We start from the raw sequence: 24,422 nt of genomic DNA, 5'->3' as shown, positions 1-24,422 counted from the left end.
TTACTGATAGACGTCGTAGAGGATCCACGCTGTGAGGGCTTAATAAAAGGCTTGGTTTGCCTCATTCAGTGTCTGCTGTTGCATGTTTCTGCCTTAGGGTTGGTCTTTGTGCTCTCCACAGTCTCACTCAGCTGACTAACCGCCATCGTTAACCCTTAATCCTCCCTCTGCTTCCTCTGCACTCAGAGTGTGCGCTCTTTCTTCCCCCTCTGATGAAGCAGAGCTGTCTGTAGGTTTTGGTTCTGTAGTACTCGGTTCTGCTCTGGGCCTTTAATAAGACGTTTCACCAGCAGAGGAGGGAACGTTCGAGCATGTTCTCGATCCTGCAGGTGGCATCCTTGTACTCACATACAGCATTTCACTACAAAGGCAGGAAGTGGAAAGAAGATACATTTAGTAACTTTGTCGTAGCTAGTTGTAAACTCTGCGTAGAGTCCTCGTGGACCTTTTTCCATGTGCTGTTGCTTCAGCACGGCCAATAACAGCAAGGCTAGTATTTATTGGAAGGGCACCCAGGAGGCCTCAGGTGGGAACGTTCTCTGCTCAATCACTGCCAAATACATTGTGTGGAAACTTCTGTGCAGCTTATTGATGTTTGAAATATTAAAGTATTTCATATTAGCTGCTGTACCTGCTACTTCCTGTGGACTGCCTTAAAATCTGTGACTGTGTCTGTTGCTAACACCTTACAGCGTTTGATTTGCATGGCGTGGATTTTGAGCAGTGTGTTTCTGTCTTTCTCTCCTATCGTCCATCCATCCTGTGTGTGGGTGTGTGTCGTGTCTTTCTAGGAGAGGGCTAATGTTGAGGCCGAGCGCCGGGTTCTGCAGAGCCTCCAGGAGGGCTACGCTGAGCTGAAGAACCAGCTTCATAATTGTCCCGAGTCCCTGCGGGAACAGTTGCAGGAACAGCTCAAAAGGGTGGGTCGTCAGTTGATCAGAAGCACCCATCCATCCTTCCCAGCTCCCGACTGTAGTCCATCCCACCCACAACCTTCACTATTATAGCACCAAATAGTTAGTTTTTCTTTTTAAAGTGGAGTTCATGGGTCCGACTCAGAGGCATCCTGAGAGATACAGATTGTTGACATGTATTAAAGTAGAGCGTCTGTCTAATTCCTCACGCTGAGGCCAAATCTCGGTAAACCCTCTGGGCGCACATAATTTGGTCATTTTTGAATCACCGGGGGAAATATCATATTTCTGCTGGTATCTGTGCTGTAACACCACTCAGCTGCAGACGACGTGTCACAGGAAAATAACGATACGTTATTAAAAACACCAGCCAAGAAAAGCATGTTTCCTTTTCTCTGTTTTATAATGCCGGAGGTTTCTTCCTGTTAAAAGGGAGTTTTTCCTCCCACTGTCGCCAAAGTGCTGCTCATAGGGGGTCATATGATTGTTGGGTTTTTCTCTGTATCTATGAAGCGCCTTGAGGCGACTTTTGTTGTGATTTGGCGCTATATAAATAAAATTGAATTGAATTAATAAAAACCAAACGACCACAAACCCTAACCAACACTTTGACAGTCCGAGTGGTGATAATTAAGTTTTAATGATAAAGTCTAACCAAGCTAAATATTTGCTAGTGTAGGTTCACTAAAGGTGGACCGTGGGCACCCACACGCCCACACAGCTGTGGACGCCCAGTCTGTATAACGGACACCAAAGGTTTGGCAGACTTCTAGTTGCAGCAGTGGTACAGAGAGGTTGTTTTTAGGTTTTCAGTAGCTTCCGTGGAAGTGTGTCACACTTGTTTCTGGACTTTTTGAAGCCTCAGTATTAAAGTTTTGGCGTGCTTTTCCTTCCTACCCGCTACAGAAGAAGCTCGCAGGGATGCATTTAGCTCAAACACTGGTCATGTGATACAACCCTCCACTCCACTGCATGTGTGAATCTGATCTGCATCTCTTCTGTCATTCGTCATGGCTCACATAATGCTGCTCACTAATCAATTAACCTAGGCCCTGACCAGATTCCTGCTCCTGCTCTTCCCCTCCTTATGGGAATGTCGCTGCGTCATTTAGGATCGGGGAGCATCCATCAGGATAAGTCTTTATGCTTAGTGAGAACAGCAGGTTTGAATGTTTGACGTCCACAATGTTCATGTTGCACCAGCTCAGCCAGAAAAACCAACGTAGGTTTAAAAGTGCTCCCCAGGTGTGTGAGACCAAAACCAGTCATTTCTGCTGTTAGCTAGCACTTTAGTGAGCATGGCTTTAAAAATACTACATTAATGTCTGAGTTTGTTTGTGAGATCATGATTGGTGTTGTGTGATTAGGATGGAGAGGCACTGGAAGCAGGAACTAAAAAGTTTGAGGACCTGGAGTTTCAGCAGCTGGAGAGAGAGAGCAGCCTGGAGGAAGAGCGAGAAACCATCAGCCAGCAGCTGCTCCAGGAGAGAGCCGAGTACCAGCACAGCGTGGCCAAGAGGAAGGTGAGGACACACCATCCCCTGTTGGTGTCCTCTGTGAATGTGTCACACCTGATGCTGTGGGACCGATCAAAGTCTGATTGTGTGAATCATTTCTTAAAAATGGATGATTGGCATAAACTTGTTCCCAGAGAGGCTGACGTAAGAAAAATGCCTGTTTGCACTAGAGTGGTGGCACGCGTCATGCCACCTACGGGCAGGTGCACCATGTGTTAGCACAACCGCAGCACCGACTTTTGTGCCGTCTTGTGTAGGAGAAGGTGTCGGCTCTGGAGAACCAGGCCAACCAGCTCGGCCTGCAGGCAGCTCAGGAGTGTGAGCGGCTGGCTAAAGACCGAACGCTCACACTGCAGATGCTCCAGAAGGTACGCACGAACCACGTCACACATCGAAATAACCTCTGACCCAAAGTGTTGTTTTGGCTCCTAATGGCGTGGTTTGATTGTCCAGGAGAAGGAGAGGCTGTCGGCCCTCGAGAGGAGATACCACTTTCTGACTGGAGGAAAGAGCTTCCCCAAGTCTTCCACCGCCATGAGGGAGGTGAGACGCTTTGAGTTTATGCGTTCAGTTTCACTCTGTGTTCATGGCCTGAAAACACAAGGCTCACAGCTGATTTCCCTCCATATTTACCTCACTGTGATGTGCTGCTGTGCACACGTGCTGTTAAGCTTAAATCTAACTTACAGAAGACAGAGGCTGAACCATTTCTACGGTTTGAAGCTTTAATTCATTAGAATGGATTGTGCAGTCCAGGTAGTTCTTACATGCTAACAGCGCAGCTTATAATACGAGGTCAGCATAAGGACAACGTGAAGTTCAGACAGTTGATGGAGAGCCGTCAACCTCACGTCGCTAGTCACTATTCTGCTTAGCAACAATGTGTCCATGTTAGCAGGGCAGCTAATGTTAGCCAGAAGAAACGGTTTCATCACGTCAGCCTCATATCCGGCCCGTATGTTGACGTGAAGAAATATAAAGCAGTTTGTCCCTTGAAATGACTTTTTTTGTTAAAATAACTTCTTTAAAAATCCCAAAATGATTTAATATGAAGGCGACATGAGCAGAGAGCACAAACATGCTGAGGCTGCGTTACTCAGTGACAGACTCACAAACTCTGCAGTTTGATGTTGTTAAACATGCACACACGTGGCAGCAGCAGTGCTGCCGTTGTGTGCACAGAGAGCACCACTGTGTTTGTTTGTTCGATGAAAGGCTTCAGTTAGTTAAAACTGTCTTGTTATACAATATTTGAAAAAACAAACAAGCTTCTGGTAAAAACTGCTAGTAAAATTTCAGGGCGCTGGCAAGATGGACTTGTGGCCATCGACAATAGAAATGTGCGTAGAAAGGCTCATTCTGTTATTGTTTGAAGCATCCACAGTGAGTCTGAGCTTCAGAGACTCCAGGTCTCTTCCCACTGCATCTTGTCTCCTTAATGGCAAATAACTGTCCTTGGACTTTCTATCACTATTATTGTCATTATTGTTTTATAGTATTGTTCTGTTTATTTTTATCCTGCTGCTAAACTAATTTCCCCTTGTGGGACAATGAAGAAATTGAATTGAATAGAAACATTAATAGCAATGCCTCCTTATAGAGGGGGCTTTGCAGTGTGGAGAGCCCGATGGTCACTAAACCCGTTGACCTGTAACAGAGGGGAAGCCGCCGCTGCTGTTGTTTCTTCTTCTTTTAATGAAGCCCAGAAACGTTTCTGTAGAGATTAAAAACTCTTACCTCTGGACTGTCGAAACAGGAAGCGCTCCATATCAGCGAGGCCCACCTGTCGTTGGAGGACTTCCGCTCCTCCCAGCGCTCCCTGTGTCGAGCCTCTCCTTCCTACTTACACCCCTCCCCTCCCTGTCAGTTGGGCCCCAGCAGCCCTACAGAGGTAACTGAACTGACCCCCGCATGATGCCCTGCTGCTGTCTCGTGCTTCCTGCCCTTTGCTGTGTCGTGGTGACCCTCCAGCTGTAGTGTGCCGCTGCCCGGCCAGTTTGAACCTTTTTATTTTAGCGCTGCATCACCTGTGCCGACGTGTGCCTGGTTTATTTATGTGGCGCCGATTCACGGCAGCAGCTGCACTGTTTCTGTTGTGGCGTGTTTCTGTGTCATCACGCACTGCGCACCTTTCAATGTGACGTGAACGAGCCTGGTTTGCACAGGTGTCACAAAAACCGTGAAGGATTTGTGTACTGGCTCTGCGCCCGTGTGTCCGTGTGTGTGATTGTCCACGTGCTGTGTCTGAGCGGCACCGCGCGGCGCCGTCCTCGCCGCTTCTCATCCTGTCTGTTGTCGGCTGCGGCTCAGGAACACGTGAAGCTGTCGGACGTGTGTAAGATGTACGGCGGCAGCGGCGGCCACCGTGAAAAGCCCGGCTCGCACGGCCGCTCGTAGATGCTGTGCTGGCTGGCGCCTGTGAGGTACCATCACTTCCTGTCTTGACTCCAAGTTTATGCTCTCCTATCTGTCGCTCGCTCCCAGTTCCATGTCACGTTGCTCCCTCTGCTGGTCGGTCAAAGTGCTGCTGCTGCTCTGTTACAGTAAGGACGCTGCAGCGCTGGGACGCTGCAGCGCTGGGATGCTGCAGCGCTGGGACGCTGCAGCGCTGGGACGCTCAGCTTCGGACTGACACGTGCATGTTTGGATCAGTAAGGCTCCGTTTTGGGAGAAACACAATCAAAACGTGGTTGTTGATGTAATCCTCACAGACTGACTGTAACCATGAATGTAAGCTGTGCTGTTTCATGATGTCACGAGTGACACGTGTTGGACAGAAGCAACTGTCCACCCCAAAAATCTGAAGCAGTATTTATTAATGTGCAGTTTCTGTAACTGCAAATCAAAGATGGCTACAGAACAAAACTCCAGCACGAGGGAAGGATCGTTTAATTTGTAGCGTTAGCTTTGTAAATAATATGGAACATCTTTATTATGTAACCAAAGGTAACAATTTATGTGAAAATATGATGAATTCCATTTTAAATATATGATTCCAAATGACAACCGCGGTGCTTTATACGGGCGAGACCTGGTCTTAAACGTGGAGACGGTGTGTGTCCGCTGAATCCAGACCTGCATCTGAAACTGTGACGCAGAAACACGTCAGTGCTCACCTGGACAAACCTGGATGTGCTGGGCTGTGTGCATCAGCCTCGCTCTGTCCGACTGTAGCACCTGGTTCTGTGCTGGAGCTGCTGAGCCAGGCTTTAACCCCGCCCACATCCCCGCCCACGTGTTGTATGTTTCCACGAATGCCGTAGTCGTCAGTTTATGATGTGAAAACACAGACTGTGGAATCAGAACTGCTCGTCCTGCTTCTGCTGCATCTCCTTCCTGTTGCTCTCGCCCTGCTGACCGTTTCTTCTCTCCTCCTCTGTCTCCTCTTCTTCTCCTGTGTGTGAAGGATTATGTGACAGTGGGCCAGTTAAATCAGATGTATGGGATGCCAAAGGTGGAGTCGTCCCCTACCTCCCCACTTCGCCAGCCCCTGCAGCCCGGAGCAGTAGACCCCACCTTCTCCTGCCTCCCCTCTCCTCATGCCTCCTTCCCCCCTCTCTCATTAGAGGTGTGTGCTGTCTTTCCCTCTCCTCCTCCTCCTGTGGGTTTGTGGCGTGTGACCCCAAAGTAATGCCTGCTTTATTAAGAAATCATAATAGAAATATAAAGTCGTGTCTGAGTACAAGCTTTGTCCTGATGTTAAGTGACAAAAGTCTCACAGGGTTTCATTAACAAAAATCACACGTCTTCAGTGGTGCATTGAAACGGGCTGCTGGACCATCATGTTGTCTTTCTGTACCACACGCACCGCCCACGGCGCAGAAAGGAAACCTGAAAACAGCAAATTGAGCTCGGCTCTGCAGCGTCCTGCGATCAGCCTCGAACATGGACAACTTCCTGCCCGTGTTTCCTGCCCGCAGCTCCTTTCATGTTCTTTTAAAGCGGAGATGGAGCCTGTTTACCTGAGCCTGAGCCTGAGCCTGAGCCTCTCTGTCTGTTGCACTGCAGGTTTGCCTGAAGGCGTCATTAAAAGCTGCAGTGGGACAGCTCACTATGTTCATGTAAGCTATCATATTTATAGCATGTGTGATTCATTTTTCGGAGTAATGAGCTGATCTGCTCCCTCCCACCTGGAGATGAGGTCATAAAACAGGGGCAGCAGTGCGTCGTGTGTCGCTGCTGCGAACCCTCGGCAGTAACGGCAGCTCCGAGTCAGTTCAGGATGATGGTGCCCAGTGACAGCTGAGTTAGTGGGACGATTGCAACAGGAGCATAGACCTAAACACGGAAAACAGGTTTTTCATCTGGAGGCTAAAAGAACAACGCGCCGCGGTGACTGTAGTCTGTTTCTATTTTAACAGCTTTTCAGCGTGTGGATGCAAACTTTTCTGTCCTGTTCCTACGTCTTTGATGGCTTTCTAACTTCTCATTTTCCCTTCGTCCCTCCTGTTCTCTCTCTCTGCTGCTTCAGTCTGAAGGCTGCAGGCCTCACCTGTCCAAGCTAGACTTAGAGCAGTGGTACCAGGAGCTGATGGCTGGCTCCAGCCACCTCTGCCCTCCCTCTTTGCCAGCCAGATGTTTGTCGGGCCGCAGGCCTGTGCTGCAGGTACAAGCTTTTTCCTTCCTCCTCGCGCTGCTGCACTCACTGCTGTGCTGTTTCTGTCTGCTGTAACACAACTGCAGTGTGCGTCACCTGATGCTAACAGCTGCCTTCAACAAGTAGAAGGATACAGCTACGTAAGCTAAAATGATTCTGAAATATAAAGGAGATGATAGATCAGTAAAAAGAGTTTAAACACGAGCATTAAATATGTGAAGCATCAAAAACCTCATTAAAATGAAGACGGCACAGGAAAGATCAGAAAGTGCAGAAAACGATAAACAGGCTCCTCCTCCTGCTCCTCTTCCTCTTCTTCCTCCTCCTCCTCAGGTGCCAGCTGGTCAGGATATTTAAGGTGGACATTTAAGGTGGAAAGAACTTGGTTAGTGCTGGTTAGCGGGCACTGAACTTTCAAAATAAGAGTGAGGCATCTTTTTTCAGTAGTTTTGTCTTTCAATGTTCAGTTCTGTTTCCTTCTTTTAGTTTCCAGAGTGCACTGGGCTGATGCTGACAACAACAGCAAAGTTATTCACAATAAATGGATGAATAGTGTCACCAAAGATGGTGGAACTGCTGTTAATAAACCTGCTTTAGTAGTTCTGTGGTGTAGTGGTTAACACGTTCACCGCACAGGTGAGCGGAGCCACTCAGGGTATTGTGGATCCATCCAACAACAAGACTGCCATCTAGATCCTGCTTTAACTGTCCATGAGAAGTTCAGGATCTGGACTGGAGTCCACTTCCACTCGAGCTTAATGCTGTGGACAGAGTTCAGACAGGTGTACGGGTCCTCAGTTGGATCGGACAGACCTGTATCTTCTTCTCTCTTAAAGATAATGGAAGCAGGCTCACACAAGGAGGAAAGCAAAACCTCTTTGATTATTAAGAATTCTTCATTCACATGAGATGAAAACGTTGCAGCGACAGCTCCTCCAGCCTCCCAGAAACATTAGTCAGAGACGCGCTGCGTCACAAATAACACAAGAGTCCACGCTCTGAACGCCACTGTTCAAGAACCTGCAGATTTGGCTCACTGTGTTTCCTTTGGTGTGAAACGTTTTGGACTGAAGTTGTTTGCTGGTGGCAAACGACCAGAGAAAACTTGAATCACAGCGAGTGAAGCCTGAATGTTTCAAGACAGTACTTTGAACATTAAGTCACTGCACAGATCGTCTCACACGGCAGGAGAGCAGCAGTAAGTCAACGCGCCCGATCAGAGACGCGCTCAGTGGAGGCACGAGGCTGCCGTTGTAGGGGTGTGTGTGTGTGTGTGTGTGTGTGTGTCTGTGTGTGTGTGTGTGTGTGTGTGTCTGTCTGTGTGTGTGTGTGTGTGTGTGTGTGTGTGTGTGTGTCTGTGTGTGTCTGTGTGTGTGTGTGTGTGTGTCTGTGTGTGTGTGTGTGTGTGTGTGTGTGTGTGTGTGTGTGTCTGTGTGTGTCTGTGCGTTTGTTTTTCTATCCTCCTGGGGTCCATGACCTGAGATATCAGTCACGCCATGGGGACCAATTTTTCCCGTGGGGACCGAGCCCTGGTCCCCACGGGCACAACCATTGTATTCAATAGAAAACAGGCTGCTGACATGCCTGGTCAAGTTTTTTTCAAAAAAAAAAAATGGTCCCCACAGATTCAATTTTCACAACTTTGTGTATGCCCTGGTGACCATGGGTGGTATTGCAGTGTGTGAATTTGCATCCGTGGGGACATTTTCCTGACAGTGTGTATAAGTGTGTATCCCAGTGGTCTGAGATGGTATTGCAGTGTGTAAACTTGCATCTATTGCATCCCTTTTCTGACAAAGTGTGAAAGTATTTATAAGATACCACTTTGTTCCTTTATTAATAGTATTAGAGCCTGCCCACTTTAATGTGACCAGACTTCTATTTTATTTAATTATTTGTACCACAGTTACTAAGGGAGCTCATTTATTTATTATACTTCATTTTCTTACGATTTTTTACACAACTGATATCATTTAAGGAGACAAAATATCAAATCATTAAAGTATATAATACTTATTATTTTTAAATGAATAAATGGTCAACTTATGAAACAATAAAACTGGGATAAATAAGCATTTTCAGCCAAAATACTGATGACAAATTAGAAAGAAATTCAGGAAATGCATCACTGTATTATGCAAAGTCAACCCACATTATTCAAATTGTTTACTGCAGTTTGAATAATACCAACCATTTTGAGATTCAAGCACAACAGCAACTACATCCTCTAAATTAGAGTATAAGCAAATAAACAAGTGATATAAAAGTTAAATCCACTCACCATTGACATCAAAAAATCTTTAACTTTTCAATTAAACTCCAACAAAAACAGTCCACTTGTATTCCCAAAATTTTAGATGATCCAGTTTTGTAAAAAATAAATAAATAAAATATTTTGAACACAGATTGCCGTAGCACCTAGCAATATGCTAGCTTTTCATAGTTTCAAATTTGATCTCTGTAATACAAAACAGAGACGTGTGGGTGACCCATCCATTTCAGCAATGAGTGCCCCGCTTATGGAGGTTGGCCAGGTGGTCTGGGTCACTGGTACTCTGACACATTTTCCGGTCCTGGAGCGACATGCAGCATTGTGGTCAGAATACAAGGGGATCCAGCCTGAGCAATGGTAGATTACAGCGGCAGGCAGTCCCTAATTCACCAGAACCTGTGTCTGTTACTGTCCTGGGCCTGTGACCTAATGTTTTGATTTTGTATTATGCTTTATTAGTCTGTTTTCCTTTTGGTTCATGGTTCGTGACTATTGGGGTTTTGGTTTCTGTTCTCTTGTTCTTCTGGGATTGTGAATTCTAGCTTTTAGGTTTAGTTCCGCCCTTGTGTTTATTCTCTTGTTCCCCAGTCATGTCTCATGTCTCTCAGGTCCCTGTATTCTGTGTTCCCTCCGTTCTCTGTCGGTGTTGTACCTCTGAGTTCTGTCCATGGATTTCCTGCTTTATTTTGAAGGTCCATGACCTATGTCAGTGTTTTTAGTTTTGCTTCCTCCATCTCGTTAAGTCTAATTTCTCCCGGCTGTGTTCCCACATGTTCGAGGCTCTATTTTGAACTGTTTTGCATGGGCAGCCCAGGCAAGGAGGACTCAGCCACACTTCTAGAAACCCTCACTGCTTGGTCTGTTCAGTCACTAGCTCAGTCAGTCACTCAACCACCTGATCCGCTTCTACCACAACTACCACTTCGGCCTGTAGCCCAGTTAGCCGCCCGGCCTGTAGCTCCATTTTCACCTTAACCATTACTTCAGTCATTATCACAGTCTCCTGCTCAGTCGTCTTTAGCTCAGTCTGTTATTCAGCCTCCTGTGTTGCCGCTAGCTCAGTCTCCTGTGTTGCCGCTAGCTCCACTTAGCACGGCCTGTACCTCTGCCATTAGCACAGCCTGCACCTCAGCCATTTATTTTATCATCAGTCCAGTCTGCAGATGAGCCTTTAGTTTAACTGCCTGTTCAGTCTGTCGCTCAGCCCCTAGCTCACTCACCTTTAGCTCAGCTGTTAGTCCACTCATTGGTTCAATGACTCATCCTACGCAGGGAACACACGTCATGAAAACATTTGCTGGTTCTCAAAAGCTGGCCATGTTAGAGACAGTAACTCCCTCCAGGGCCTCCCCAGAGGCTGAGTGTCAGCCACCAGCCGACTCTAGATCCCTGGAGGCTAAGGCGCCAGTGCCAGCTACCTCACCGGGGAACTCCACTGAGCAGTCTCAGCCGTCATCACCCGCTGAGAGCTCCAGCGAGTTCACCCATCCGCCTCCATCCTCTGCTGGGTGTATTAGTGAACGCTTTCAGCGCTCTGAGGACTGCATCCCACTGTCGCTGCCTTAGCCAAGCCAATGTGCTGCTCAGCTCCAGCCAGTGTCAACACTGCCAGAGGTCCCTGTGCCTGCTGATTCTGTATCTGTTCCTGCTGGAGGGTCCGAGGGATCCATCCAGCCTGTAGCGCCACCTACTCCATCATTTGCGGCTGCCACGCTGTCATTTGGTCCTGCCTCGTCTGGTCCTGGTCCTGCCACACCACTACCTCGTCCACGTCCGGCTCAGCCTGCTCGACCTTGTCCGTGTGTGGTTTGGTGTCAGCGGCCACCTTCCAGGTCGCTGACTGGACTCCGTCGCCGACGCGGTCGGCATCCTGAAATGCTCCGACGCTGCCACTGCCTTCCACGCGGTTGGCCTTCGGATCGCCTACATTGCCACCGCTGCCTTCTGCACGGCCGGCCTCCAGAACTACTTGGTTTCTGTTGCTGGCCTCCTGGTCGGCCCCCTGAACTTGTGTACCTTGGACCCTGGTGCCATCGACCTCTGGGTTGGCCCCCGGAGTTACCGTCTTGTATTATTGAGCCACTGGCCTCCGGGTCGGCCCACTGAGCTGTGTTTTTGGACTCTGTGTTTTTGGTTTTCCCAGCTCATCTGTTTAGTTTTGGACTCCTGTTGCCGGGATTTTGTTTTGTTGGACTCCGAAGTTTCTGCTGGTTTTCTGGTTTCTGTATTGGAGAGGAGTGTCACCCAGGGTCAGATTCGCTGACAGAGGGATCGAACTTCTGGGAATCCTGTTCGCAGCTGGTCACCATGCTGTCACTGGAAAACTACTGAAGACTCTGATGTGGTCCCCCAGCCACCAAGGTTTATCCCAAAAATAACCCCTGGTGTACAGCCACCTCTAAATTCTGGAAATCCATCAGCAGGTGAAATGTGCTCATCTCCTTGTTGTTTCTCTGAAATCGGGATGCCCACCAGCACCGAGCTCCAACCATTTTGCTGTCCCCACAAGCAGCAGGGAAAGACAGTCAAAAGCAAGCATGGCCACCCAAGGAAGGCGAAAGTGCACTCTGTGCAAAAGAAAAATTCCCTGGCTGGGTGAGCAGTGCAATGTGGGTCTCTGTCTCCAGGTGGGTAGGAACTGCTTCAGGGTCTATCACACAGGCCCAAAAACGCCTGGACGCTTGTAATATAAAAAGGCCAATAAATTAAAAACTGAGTGAGCAAGGATAAAAAAAACATTTTTGTACATATTTATTATAGTTCATATTGCAAGTTGATGTTGTGTTGTATTTTGTTATTGCTGAATATCAGTTTCCACTATAAATCTCAAGTTCGTTTTTTTTTTAATTTAAACTGTTGTTCCACTTTCATAACAATAAAATAATATAAAATGGCTGCCAGGTATTGAAAGCTGAGGTTATTCTAAAAAAATGGGGCAAAAGCATTCAGTTATAGTATGTTTTTTGACCCTTTTACAGCCAAAATTACCAAAAAAGTCCAGGCGGCCTAAATTATGCTTGGTCAATAAAAGGTTAATTAATAATTTTGGATGTTAAAACCATATTAAACTAGTTTTTCTTGGATACATTAATATTTCGTTAAAACACAAGTTCAGCAATCTAATGCTAACACTTTGGTGCTGAAGGGAAGGGATGAGGGAAAACACACTTTTCCTGACTTTTGCGGTCCTCACTTTACCTATTCCCATCCCCCACCCGCTGCAGTCACAGGCTTGCAGGTGTTGCTAATTAGTCGCGTGCTCGGTGCAGCCAGACACGCGGGGCGTAGCTCGGAGGCGAGAGGAGACGGCTGGAAGTATGAAGAAGCATGACAGAGAGAAAGTGGAGATGTCCGACAGTCAGAGAATAGAGGATGAAGGGATGAATGTGGTAAGTACATTAAACAAACTATTTTAGTGTTTACTTAATAATTAGGCAAAGTGAAGTGTTTGCAGCCGACAGTTTGCTCTGTAGTTAGCATGCTTTGCTAATGCTTGCGTGACTTAGCTTAATGTGGTGTTCGACGACATTCTCCTAAACTGTACAATTTTTAGCTGATATCTTAACATTCATGCAGTCGTGAATGTCTGTTTTGGACACTTTTATTAGTTACTGTCGTAATTTTCGGTCGTCTGTGGGACTGAAAATGAACGCTTAATGAGCAATCAATGAGCTTAATGAGTAGCTAGCAATAGTGTTAGCTCCAAATGGTGAGTAAATTTCTAGAACAACTTCGTTCAACTATAGGCCTTAAGTATTCACAACAAGAAACAAGCTAAGCAGCTACAGAGTCTTTTCTTTTCAAAGCGTCAAGTTTTTGTCGTGGCGGGGAGGGTGGCAGTCGGAGCAGCGAGACAGACCCGCCGAAGCTAATCCAGGAGTCTGGATTAGCTTCGGCTGTCGAGGACCCAAGTTCATAATGCAATTATTGTCGTGACGAGCTAAGAAATGGCTAAAGTGTAATGTTGTGTCGTGGTATGCAAAACGAAGCGTGAGGTCGCGGGGGCAGCGACAGTACCAGAGCAGCAGGCGAACCGACTTTTCCCTCAGTTAAATATTCAGCCGTGGAAAGTAATTTAGTGGTGGTTTAAGTTTTGTTGTGATTGTTTGTGATAGACAAAAAAATAAATTTTACTTCTGCAGTGGCTTGATTGCTGTTAATCACAAACGATGAAGTACTAAAAATATAAAATAATAAAATTACTATCATAGTAAATTAAGATAAATAAATCTAACAATATTAAGCATGTGAACAGACTACTGCACAGCTTCATTTAAACTATGACTTATATTCAAAAGATTGATTTTTATAAAACCGTATTCATATTTGCACCATGTCTTTATAGTGACTAACATATGTGATTAGACCTATTGATGTCACCTTAAATACTATCCCATTATCACTAAGTGTGTATTTCTTACTTGTTGATGTATAAAACTAGTGTACTTCAGGTATGGACATGTTATGTTAGCTGTTTTGTGTTTGACCTCATCCAGAGTAAACAATCCACCAGACTGAAGGCACGTTTGCAATGCCTGAGAGACCATCATGATAAATGCTTGTCAAGAGCCATGGACTCCTTAAAACACCAAACACAGGTAATCATGATAGGGTTTTGACTTTTCCCATATTACAATATTAATAAATACAGTGGTGCTTCTGACTTAGATTTGTGACAGTATGAATGCATGTGCCAAAACATTCTGTAGGGGTGTGTTGGTTTGATTACGCAGGTGTACTGAAAAGATAATTTTTTTTTTTTTCACCAAAGCCAGGTGCTGAAGTTTGTTTTGTGTGTGTGTGTGTGTGTCTCTGTAACGCCCGAGTTTCACCCAAGCAACTTTAGCATCGTGTCAGCTCTTTAGTTAACTAATTTGAAATGGCTTTTGCCATGTGTGGGAGGAGGGGGGAATAGTGTACAAACCTAGGACTGACATTTAAGCAAGACATATTAGCCTTTTATAAAGAAGTAGAAGCTGTACCCAAATGTCATTCTAAACTAAAATGTAAAAATTTGTAGAAACTAGTACTTTGGTACAAAAGTGCATCATTAAGTTCTTAAATATCCGATATATGTATCTAAGTATCATAAATATTACCTGGCAAATAATGTACTTCAATATCAAATGTATACATAAAAGCAAAGTGTGTACACAGTTACATGTATTTCAGGGGGTGTTATCAGCCTGGCTGATCTGAAATTCAGCTTTTCATTTTTTTTTTTTGTACTTCTGTACAGTACTTGAAAAAAATGTTTGGTACATCCCATCACTCAGTGCAAGCTGAAATTGTCTACAGCTTAGTTTACAACAGTACTGAGGGCCACTTTTTAAGATGGAACCATGTTTAGTCAACTATAGGCTAATAGAAAGGTTTTTTTTTCTTTTTTTTCTTTTGGTTGTGCTGTAATTAAAGCCTTCTGAATTTAGACATCAAAACCAAAGTATGTGTAGTAATGCTGTGTTTTCTTACACAGCATTAGGTTTAAATAAAACAGAGGATGCATTTAGTAGTGTATTGGTCTTGTTCATCACCTTTTTGTGAACCTTATCAAAAGAAATGTTTGTCTCTGTAATGTTTAGCCATCGGAGAGAACAAACCAAGAGGGTGAGACTTCATCACAACCCCAGCTCTCACCTAAGCAACTTGCAGCTTCCAAGACTTTGGTAAGTAACAAATTGATTTTAACTTGTGGTATATAACAGGCTCAGTACTCTATAAGTTTAACAGTTTACCATGTAGATATAGATGAAAAATTAGCAGTGGTGCTGGTATCGATAAATAAATAAATAAATGTGACAGCTGCCAGTCATTATGTGGCTTTTCTGCCTTTCTTTCACTGCATGTTAGCCTAATTTGTATAAAAGATGGGTTATGTTCACACACACGTAGGTGACAGAACAGAACTTGACACACGAGCACAGCCCACAGTAGTGATAATGAAATGGACTTCAGGATATACCTCATGATTGAGAATCCATAACTCATTACCCCCCTTAAACCACACTCAATTAATTTTCCACAGTTATATCTAATTCTAAAGTGACTTTGTTATCCTCCACAGCTCATGAAACTTAATAAAAATTTGCATTCTGCATTGGTTGTATATTAAGATGGTGTGCAAAGTATGTTGACACTCAAGCTGTGTCCCAAAACCTAGGCCGCATCCTTCGAAGACCGAGAAGGCCGGAAGTGCGAGGCTTGTAAAACGGGACGGTCTAGCATTCAGATTTGCGTCACCAGCTGTCTCGTTGGCGTTTAATAAACTCAGCTGTCTCGCCGGCTCAAGTGACCATTGAACCCTTCGGTCAGCTATCGAGCAGCTGGGTAACAGAAGTCTCTGAAAACCTCTGAGCACTTTTGCAAATATGCGATCTCTTGATAAACTGAGCAGATATTTGAAGTTTACACAGCTACATTCTCACCTGAAAATATGTTAAAAGTTTATTTTGTGACCCAGAAAGAGTAATAAGATTAATAGTTAGTAGCGGCCGCCATTGTTGGAAACTGGAATCTGCTGGGCCGCGCTATGAATTCTGGGATATGGTGGGGCACAAAGGATACACCCAACCCATCCTTCAAATCTGGGGAAAAGGAGGACGCATTTGTCGGCCAGATTCGGAGGAGTCTACGAATTGGGACAGCCTTCGTGGCGTCGCTGTGATGTAATCGGTCTACAAATGCGGCCTCAGGAGGTTGCAGCTGACGTTTTGGGACACAGCTTTAGTGCCAGTCAGGACAAGAAACCAAACAAATCTCTCATTTACCTGAAAATGTACTAGTCCAGTGACCCTGAAAGGCATTTTAATAAGTTTAAAGGCAAGCTCTGTTGTATTGTTTTAAGGCAGATATTTCCATGATTTTAAGTGTTTACATTTGGCCTAGATATGTTATATGTTCGGTTATCATATCGATATGTGGAACAAAGACTTGACATGGTTAAACAAGATACAGGAGTGATTCTGTTAACTTTTTTCATAACTAAGATATAATTATTGTGGTCATGAGCTACGTACTTCTGCGCTGTACTGCTTCTTAATTATAGAATGCTTATTTTTCAGTTCAGGATTGTTAGGAATTTTAAAAATCCACATTCAACATTTAGGATTGAGTAAACAAATAATAAAAGCCAATGGCAGTACTTCAATACCAGTTCTTGTTACCCATCCTGTGTGAGAGGTGAAGGAGAGCCAGAATTGTCTGCACTGTTTCTGATGTGGATTAGATGTCATTCATATTTAGTGTTTTCAAGGTGCAAATTGCTGAATTGACTTGCATGACTTTCAAAATTGCAAGTATGCTTTACCACACATCTTATCTAACATGTTCCTCATTAACATTATGTATGTAGACATGGTGATACATGTGTCCTTTTTAATTTTATTTTAAAGCCCTCAGCAAGTCTTAATCAAGAGGGGGAGACCTCATTGTCAGATCTTTCATTTGAGCTACCAACATCATCTGAGAGCATGGTATGTGTCAAATAAGCACTTTTAGCTTATCCCATATGACCATAAGTAGCTCTGAAACTTTTTCATAACTTGCAGGTTTTTCCTAGAGTGAGTTAAGCTGTCAGTTTTAAAGAGAACCAGCAAACACAGCCCTGACCATGCATTCACTGTTTTGTTAGCATGTACTGTCTTTATGTCACATACTGTCACACATGGCCTGGCAGAGAACTGAACAACAGGAGGTTCAATCTGGCCTATGGGTGGCTTTGCTTCAGCTATAATGCTTTGCAATCTTGGAGTTGAATTTTTCATAAAATTAACTGTTTTCCTGGTGTGGTGAAGTCAGCATAAGTCTACACAGGATTGCAAATGTATGGGAAGTTAAAATTTCTAGATATGTTATTCAAATCAAACTCATGAGGTTGTTAGTTTACTTACAGAACTCAAAATGTAAAAATTTCTTTCTTAATTCGCTTTGGGTTGAGAAGTTAAAAATCAGGTTTGATATCTTTCTCGATGTATTACAGTCATTGCTGTCAATGTCTTACATCTCCCCTCTCTCCATAGGAAATAATTGTTGATGCTGATACTGACATCGATATAATCACTCCTGAAAGTTCATACTCTGATGCTGCTGACCCAGATGTGCCATCACTCAAACGAACTGACAGCATATTTGTAAGTTTGCATAATTCTGGTCATTTCCACACTTTTATTAGGGCTTTAACTTACTGTAGAAGACTGGCATTGCAGCATTGCAATTTTTAAACTATATGTACTTAACAAAAATCTTGGGCCACTCTTCATTCTTTGTATTTTACTAGCTATATGGGTATAGTTCTCCAGGCTTCTTGAAGGACTTTCAAAGGTCCTCTTTGGCTGTTTCTGCATTTGGTTCTGTTCTGTCAGGTGACTCCACACTGCTTCAATAATGTTAAGGTCCAGACTCTGGGGAGGCAAATCAATGACTGTTAATGTTCCACTGTTTTGTTTTTTTTGTTTTTGTTTTTTTTTGTCATAATTTCATCAGTTTTGAGAAGATCTCCAACACATGCTGCCCCAAACCATGACAGAGCCTCCACCATGTTTTACAGATGACTGTAGACCCTCACTGTTAAACCTCTCTGCTATCCTCCTGCATACACGTTGATGAGTTAGAAAAAAAAAAATTCAATTTTGGATTTTTTTTACTCCACAAGCCATGTTTCCAGTGATTTTTGTTTTTAAGTCCAGTTTTTGTGTAATTCGGCATACCTCAGCATCTTCTCAGTTTCATTTGGTTTAATAACCATTCTTAAGCAACACAAACATGACAAGACTTTGAGATACTGATCTGCTGTGGGTAATCTTTTTTTTCCCTTTTACGTTTTCATGGCTGCGATTTCTTTCTGTGCTTCGCTTCTCCACTTACCTCAGATTTTATTTCTTTCAAAGACACTGCACACCATGCTGAGAGATGCAAGGTTTTCAGGTCGTTGGGAATCATACTGTTGGTCTAAAAATAGTATTTTATGTCTGTAACTGTTATCTTTGGCATTATTCATAGATTCAATTAATGAAATGGAAACAAGTGATGTTTTAGTGACAGTCTGCTAGAAAGAAATTACCTACAGATAACATTTAAATTTTATTTGTTTTCTAAGTTGTCTATGTGGGGACACAACACTGGTTCATCTCTCAGGTTAGGAGACTTTTTTTTTTGCTTTGAATGATTCATAGGTCATTGTTAAGTAGCTTAACAAACAAAAACATTCCTCTGAAAATGGTCAGGTACAAGGACTGGACTCAAATGAGTGAAAAAGTAGCCAATGTCCAAAGAAAAACTTTGAAAGACCTTCCGAATGTCTGGAGAACTATTGCTCAAGAACACTTTAGAAATTACAAGTCTGCCTCCTTGGAGTAAAAATGTAAAGTAATGAGAGAGAGGAAAAAATACAGGAGTTTTCATCCAATTATTTGAACAGCTCTGTTCAATAATTATTTTACAGGTTGTTTTTTGAGGGTTTTTTTGTATCTTGTTTCACACAAACATTTGACATTTGGTTGTCAGCTGTGAATTCTTATGGTAGTGCTGAAATGGTATCATCCAGCCCTAATTTTTCCTTATTAATTTTATGGTTGGGTTGAAACTATCGGTAAACAAGTCTTTGTGTATACAAAGCCAAAGTTAGTGATAAAAATTAAAATCACTAAATCCTATAACCCTTCATTAACCTGGTAACAGTTCCAACAAATTAAATTTCACTTTAATGAAGGTGTTAAAGGGGTCTCACAGACGGTGTAAGATTTTCACACCTGGGTAATTCTTGTGAATTTAGCTATAAATGTGTCTATCTGGTTTTTCAGCTTACCAGTGAATACCTGCAGTCAATCTCCAAGGTGGCTGACACATCAGAAGCTTCTGGAAGTTGTATTGAAAGCACTGATGATGAATATATTCCATCAAAAGACTCACGGAATGAAAGCAGTTCAGAGGGATCTGACAGTCCTGCAAAAAGGGTCCCATTGTTGAAAATTAAGAAAAGAAAGAAGTCACAAAAGACTTCCAGAAGAAAAGCACTTCCAAGTACATCTTCGGGTAAGGACCATGAGACGGAAAGTGAAAGCTCTCAACCTAACCAGGGAAATATTTTTGTGATGAAGCTGCAAAAAAAGAAAAATGGGGCTAGAGTATACAGTAAAAAGCATCACTGCTTATACTGTCCACAGGAGTGCCATAAAATGGCAAGGCACTTAATACGCAAGCACAGCAGTGAACTGGCTGTAGCAGAAGCAATCAGTTTTCCTTTGAAATCAAAGGAGCGCAAACTACATTTTGACCTCATTAGAAACAAGGGGAACCGTGCACATAATATTGAGGTTCTGAAAGTGGGCTGTGGAACACTAATCCCAAGTCAGCAAACTAAAAAACCAGTGAAGCCAAATGACTACATGCACTGCGTTAACTGCCAGGCACTGCTGAAAAGACATTCATTATGGAGACACATTTCAAGATGCAAGCTTTCACAGAAGTGCAGCACAGCAAAACCAGGCAAAAGTCGGATCCAGTCACTTTGTGCCTTTGCACAGCCTGTCCCAGATGGTGTCAGCAGAAAGGTTTGGGAACTGGTGAATGCTATGCATCAGGATGAAGTCAGAAACATCATCAGAGAGGAGAAAAGTATCTTGCGACTTGGAGAACACTTGTATTCAAAACATGGACATGACAAGACCAAACATGAGTACATCAGACAAAAAATGCGAGAAATGGGACGGTTACTTCTGCGCTCACGGGAAGCAGGGACACTGAAAAAAATGGAGGATTTCTATGTACCTTCAAATTTCAAGTTTGTGGTTCAAGCAGTAAAGGATGTGGCTGGCTTTGATGAAGACAAAAACATCTACAGAGCTCCATCATTGGCTCTGAAACTGGGCCATAGTCTCAAGAAGATTGCAGATATTCTTGAGTGTGAAGCAAAGATGGCAGATTTTCATGATGAGGAATTTCTTAAGAATCTGAAGAGAAGCCGGGATCTTTATGAGAAGAAATGGGATGTGTGTGTTTCATCTCGTGCCCTGCAAACTCTAAAAGAAGGAAAATGGAACACTCCTCAACTCCTCCCTTTCACCGAGGATGTAAAAACCATGCATATGTATCTTGATAGGTACAGAAAAGAATACCAAACCAGACTTGCCAGTGATCCCAATAAGAAGAACTGGTCAATGCTGGCCAATTTGACTCTTTGCGAAGTGATACTGTTTAACCGCAGGAGAGAGGGTGAGGTATCAAAAATGCCACTAACTGCATTCACCCTGCGAGACACTTCAGGAGTCCATTCGGATTTGGCAGTAGGACTTTCAGAGTTGGAACAAAAACTTTGTCGCCATTTCCAGCGCATCGAAATAAGAGGGAAAAGGAACAGAAAAGTTCCTATCCTCTTAACACCAGACATGCTGTCCTCAATGGAAGCCTTGGTTTCACATCGGCGGGCCTGTGGTGTGTCTGATGAAAATCCCTTTTTCTTCTCTAGACCTGAAGCAGACACTCACTTCAGGGGATCAGATGCCATCAGACAGATTGCAAAGGAATGTGGAGCGAAGCATCCAGAAACACTGTCCTCAACTAAGTTGAGAAAGCATGTGTCCACACTGTCCACAGTCCTAAACCTGAGAGACAATGAGATGGACATCCTCGCAAATTTTCTAGGCCATGATATCAGAGTCCATAGGGAGTACTATAGACTGCCTGAAGGAACACTTGAGTTGGCTAAAGTCAGCAAAGTGCTCATTGCTCTAGAACAAGGCCGACTGTCAGACTTCAAGGGAATGAGCCTCGATCAAATCCAAATTAATCCCAATGGTAAACAAAATGTTCTTATATTTTTATTTCAGAGTAAATGTCTTTTGTGCTACATGGTTTTCTTATCACTGCTTTACAGAAGAAATGCAGGAAGATGTGGAAAGTGATCTTTCAGAGACAGATGCATCAAAGGAGTCATCTTTCAGTTCCTCAACATCGAGTAGGTGACAGGTTTAACTGTTTTTAGCATCCAGCCATTTACTGCATATAAAAATAGATGACATGATGGTTTTTACATTTGTAGCAAAAAACGTGGAATCTTATAGTGGCAGACTGTTAACAGAGGGGACAAACTAAAACCTCAAAGTACATGCCAAATTGTTCCGAAAGAGTTTCTCTCATTTTACTTAGTTATCACATGAATGTATGTTCAATTGTTAAATTTTCTGATCAGTTTGGTTTGAAGTGTACTTAATGTTATAAAAAGGCTGTGAGCTGTCATTATTGACAGCTGATTTCAGTTTGTTTCTGGCAGGCAGATGGACAAGAACTGTACCCCTTGCTGCACTGCCCCATCACTATTGTGCAGACACTTGATCCAAATGACAAGCAACAGATGTCTGCGCTTGTTGTTATGGCTTAATATTTGAATAGTGCAAAGATGTGGAGACATGCCATTCATCTTTACATACAGTTAATACCTCTAACAAAAAATACATTGCGTAGTGTAAAGGCTGAATGGGCACAGAGTTCAACCATATACCATTACTGACTTCTTTGACTTTTGACTTTTTTTTTTGTCAAAGGATCCCAAAGATCGAGAAGTCAGCCAACCACTGAGTTTGATGAAACACACACAGGTATCCAGCAGAATAACCAGATGGTACCTTTTTTAAATTATTTTGTGGGTTTTATAAACACAGAAATTTAAAAAAAAAATTAAATAAAAAAAATAAAAATATATATATATTTATTTTTTAACAGGATCCTCAACACCTAAGAGAAGAAAGGAGACGGGATCTGACATTGATGACCCTAAAGAGGGTACTTCTCACACCCACCGCACACCCTGTTTTGCCTCAGGTACCTGTCTTAATTTAGCCTCTAAGCAAGCTTCACAAAAACCTAAAAAACAATTACAGAATTTTGATTGTGCGCTATCTCAATTTGTTAACAGGAACTTCAGCAAAGGAAAAGGAGTCTGACACTGATGCCACTAAAATGGGTAATTTGCACACAAACTACAGAACTTTAAGTCCCCCCCTTCCTTTTTTTGAAACCTGCTTTTACAAATTGGTAGAATTAAACCAAACAGGAGCACAGAGAGTATAGATGTTCTTTTTTTTGGGTATATTTCAGTTGTGCAAACCTGAAAACTTTTTGATTGGTATGACTGTCTAGAGCAGATTTCACATAATCCACAAGAAAACCACAATTTCTGTAATTGTAACTGGATGTACTGAATGTACTTTAGAAAGTATGTTAGAAGTTTTTTAGACTGATCATTTTCAGTATCCCCTACCAAAGAGCCTGATAGCACCATTGTTGCCTGTATTGTGTAACCTTCTTTGTACCCTTGCGTGCTTATTATTGTTAGCTTTTTCTATTGCTGCTAGCTGCTTGCCCACCATTTTATTTTCAAGCCACGTCAGTTCAGTTGGCATTAATTCTGTATATAGAGAACCATGAATGGGTAAAATCGTTTGCTTCAACCTTTGTGATTGTTTTCCTTCAAGAGCTCTGCCAAAAAAAATCACATTCTTTAACTGAAGGAGACTGGACTAGGTATTTGCCTGACAGTGTAATATTGAAACTTTTCAAATATTTTAAATTTTAGCACAGTAGATGAGTTATGTAGCAGGGTGATAAGACTGTACTGCATTGCAGTCACAATTTTGCATGTTTTTCAGTATTTGTCTTCTCTGTTCCAGGGTCACAAGGTACATATTTTTTCTACTTACAGTTTACTCTTCTTCCCATAGGACCACCAGGATTCAAGCAAGGACAGTGGACCACAGATGAGCCTGATGGTGACCACGCTACTGCAGGTATCCCACAGACTGAGGCTTGGCATTTGCCCACATTTCTTCTTTACCCATTCCCTTTTCCACACAACAGCTAAAAAGGCTATACTAAAATAAGCACTGATTTGCTTTCTCACCCTAATAATGCTTTTATTTCAAAGTTGTACAAATGTTCTTAGTACAACCTATCTAGACTGGATGATGACATGATGATGAATTAGTAATGATTAATGTAACAAGGCAGTAAGAAAAAACGGACGTCTTTCAGTACAAGGCTTTCGTCAGCGTTACAGCAGGCGAAATGTGTGCCAAATTTATTAAGGCTGACTACTTATGGGTGATTAGCTGGTTATTACTCTTGTCCAAAATGACTGTTACTGGTCAAAGAATTTACTGTTGTTACTTAACAGAAAAACACTTCTTCCTCTGTCAGCTCTTTTTTGAGAGCTCCAGTAGGTGAATACTTTTACCTGAAGCAACCAAAGTCATACAAAAGTCTTTATGTCATGTTAATTCTGGACAAGATCATTCCAGGAATCAGGGCTCTGTGCCAGAAAACATGTTTGGCTAAAACTAGGTAATCCAGGTTTTCCATTTCAGAGTGAGGGTGGATGCTGAGTCAGACCCTGTAAACCTAATCTGCAGGATTTCTTTGACTCCTCTCCTTCTCCTGGTGTATCTGAACTGGCTGACTTGCATTTTTTTTCTTTTTCTCATCCATAAAGTTGCCATCAAAGGTCATAGTTGAGTGGTTTATTTTGCAGAAATTTACATTTTTACAGACATTGAGAGATGTAGTGAGATAATAGTTTGTACTTAACAAGACCGCATTTTATAATGATTTACCAATGTAAGAATGGAAACAGAAATGACATCAGATTTACTATCAGTTAAAGATGAAATTTATAGCCCATTTTCTAACTCTGGATGGCAGTACAGCTGTTAGGCTGGTAGTTCCCATGTATTCAAACATTTCCTGTGCGTTACTGTTTAAAAAATCTTTTTAATAGTATGTAGTGAGTGTCATCATTTTTGATGACAAAGATCTCATACTGATGCAAATAAATACACTGGGTGCATCCTAATTCACTAATTTTCTTCTTTTTTTTTTTTTTTAAATTGAAAGTTGGTTTGATTCTAACTCTTGCAGGCCATCTCAAAGCTCGTATTTGATGAGTGAGGCAACATTCACAGAAGCAGGCTTCACAAAAGTAGTTTTCCATCTGACAAGCCACCCTATTTATATATTACTGATATTTTTATTTTATCTTATTTTTATTTTTTTTGAAGTGGCTGAGCAAACTGGTCTAATCCATCACATAATCACTGAATTTCATACCAATGATGGGGTGTTGGATCAAGTCAGTC

The 24,422-nt window shown here is 42.9% G+C and overlaps 2 protein-coding genes across 14 annotated transcripts in view; both read left to right on the top strand.

Annotated features, from left to right (window-relative positions):
- Window positions 1-24,422, top strand: part of phldb1b (pleckstrin homology-like domain, family B, member 1b) — a 136,820-nt gene that overhangs the window by 94,252 nt on the left and 18,146 nt on the right. For 8 of the 10 annotated variants that reach the window (XM_084949855.1, XM_084949857.1, XM_084949859.1 and 5 more), the window contains 7 exons: window positions 792-920; window positions 2,282-2,437; window positions 2,689-2,799; window positions 2,885-2,974; window positions 4,188-4,322; window positions 5,838-5,999; window positions 6,903-7,037. In XM_084949855.1, coding sequence (XP_084805981.1) covers window positions 792-920; window positions 2,282-2,437; window positions 2,689-2,799; window positions 2,885-2,974; window positions 4,188-4,322; window positions 5,838-5,999; window positions 6,903-7,037 — 918 coding nt within the window. The remainder of the gene's footprint in view (window positions 1-791; window positions 921-2,281; window positions 2,438-2,688; window positions 2,800-2,884; window positions 2,975-4,187; window positions 4,323-5,837; window positions 6,000-6,902; window positions 7,038-24,422) is intronic. The other 2 variants (XM_084949858.1, XM_084949861.1) reach the window with 2 other exon arrangements.
- LOC146374414 (uncharacterized) overlaps window positions 7,044-24,422 on the top strand; it is a 19,545-nt gene continuing 2,166 nt past the window's right edge. The window contains exons 1-12 of one of the 4 annotated variants that reach the window (XM_084949867.1): window positions 7,044-11,927; window positions 12,525-12,689; window positions 13,797-13,898; window positions 14,883-14,966; window positions 16,692-16,772; window positions 17,319-17,429; window positions 19,098-21,090; window positions 21,170-21,250; window positions 21,837-21,890; window positions 22,015-22,113; window positions 22,208-22,255; window positions 23,013-23,078. In XM_084949867.1, coding sequence (XP_084805993.1) covers window positions 12,618-12,689; window positions 13,797-13,898; window positions 14,883-14,966; window positions 16,692-16,772; window positions 17,319-17,429; window positions 19,098-21,090; window positions 21,170-21,250; window positions 21,837-21,890; window positions 22,015-22,113; window positions 22,208-22,255; window positions 23,013-23,078 — 2,791 coding nt within the window. In that variant the 5' untranslated portion in view covers window positions 7,044-11,927; window positions 12,525-12,617. Of the gene's footprint in view, window positions 12,690-13,796; window positions 13,899-14,882; window positions 14,967-16,691; window positions 16,773-17,318; window positions 17,430-19,097; window positions 21,091-21,169; window positions 21,251-21,836; window positions 21,914-22,014; window positions 22,114-22,207; window positions 22,256-23,012; window positions 23,079-24,422 lie in introns of all 4 variants that reach the window. The other 3 variants (XM_084949866.1, XM_084949869.1, XM_084949868.1) reach the window with 3 other exon arrangements.

This window comes from Perissodus microlepis, chromosome 14 (assembly GCF_051167445.1).
Source record: "Perissodus microlepis isolate ML-2025 ecotype Zambia chromosome 14, ASM5116744v1, whole genome shotgun sequence".
Classification (NCBI taxonomy): Eukaryota; Metazoa; Chordata; class Actinopteri; order Cichliformes; family Cichlidae; genus Perissodus; species Perissodus microlepis.
Note: the sequence above shows the minus strand (reverse complement) of the source record. Positions and strands in the feature narration are given on the sequence as shown.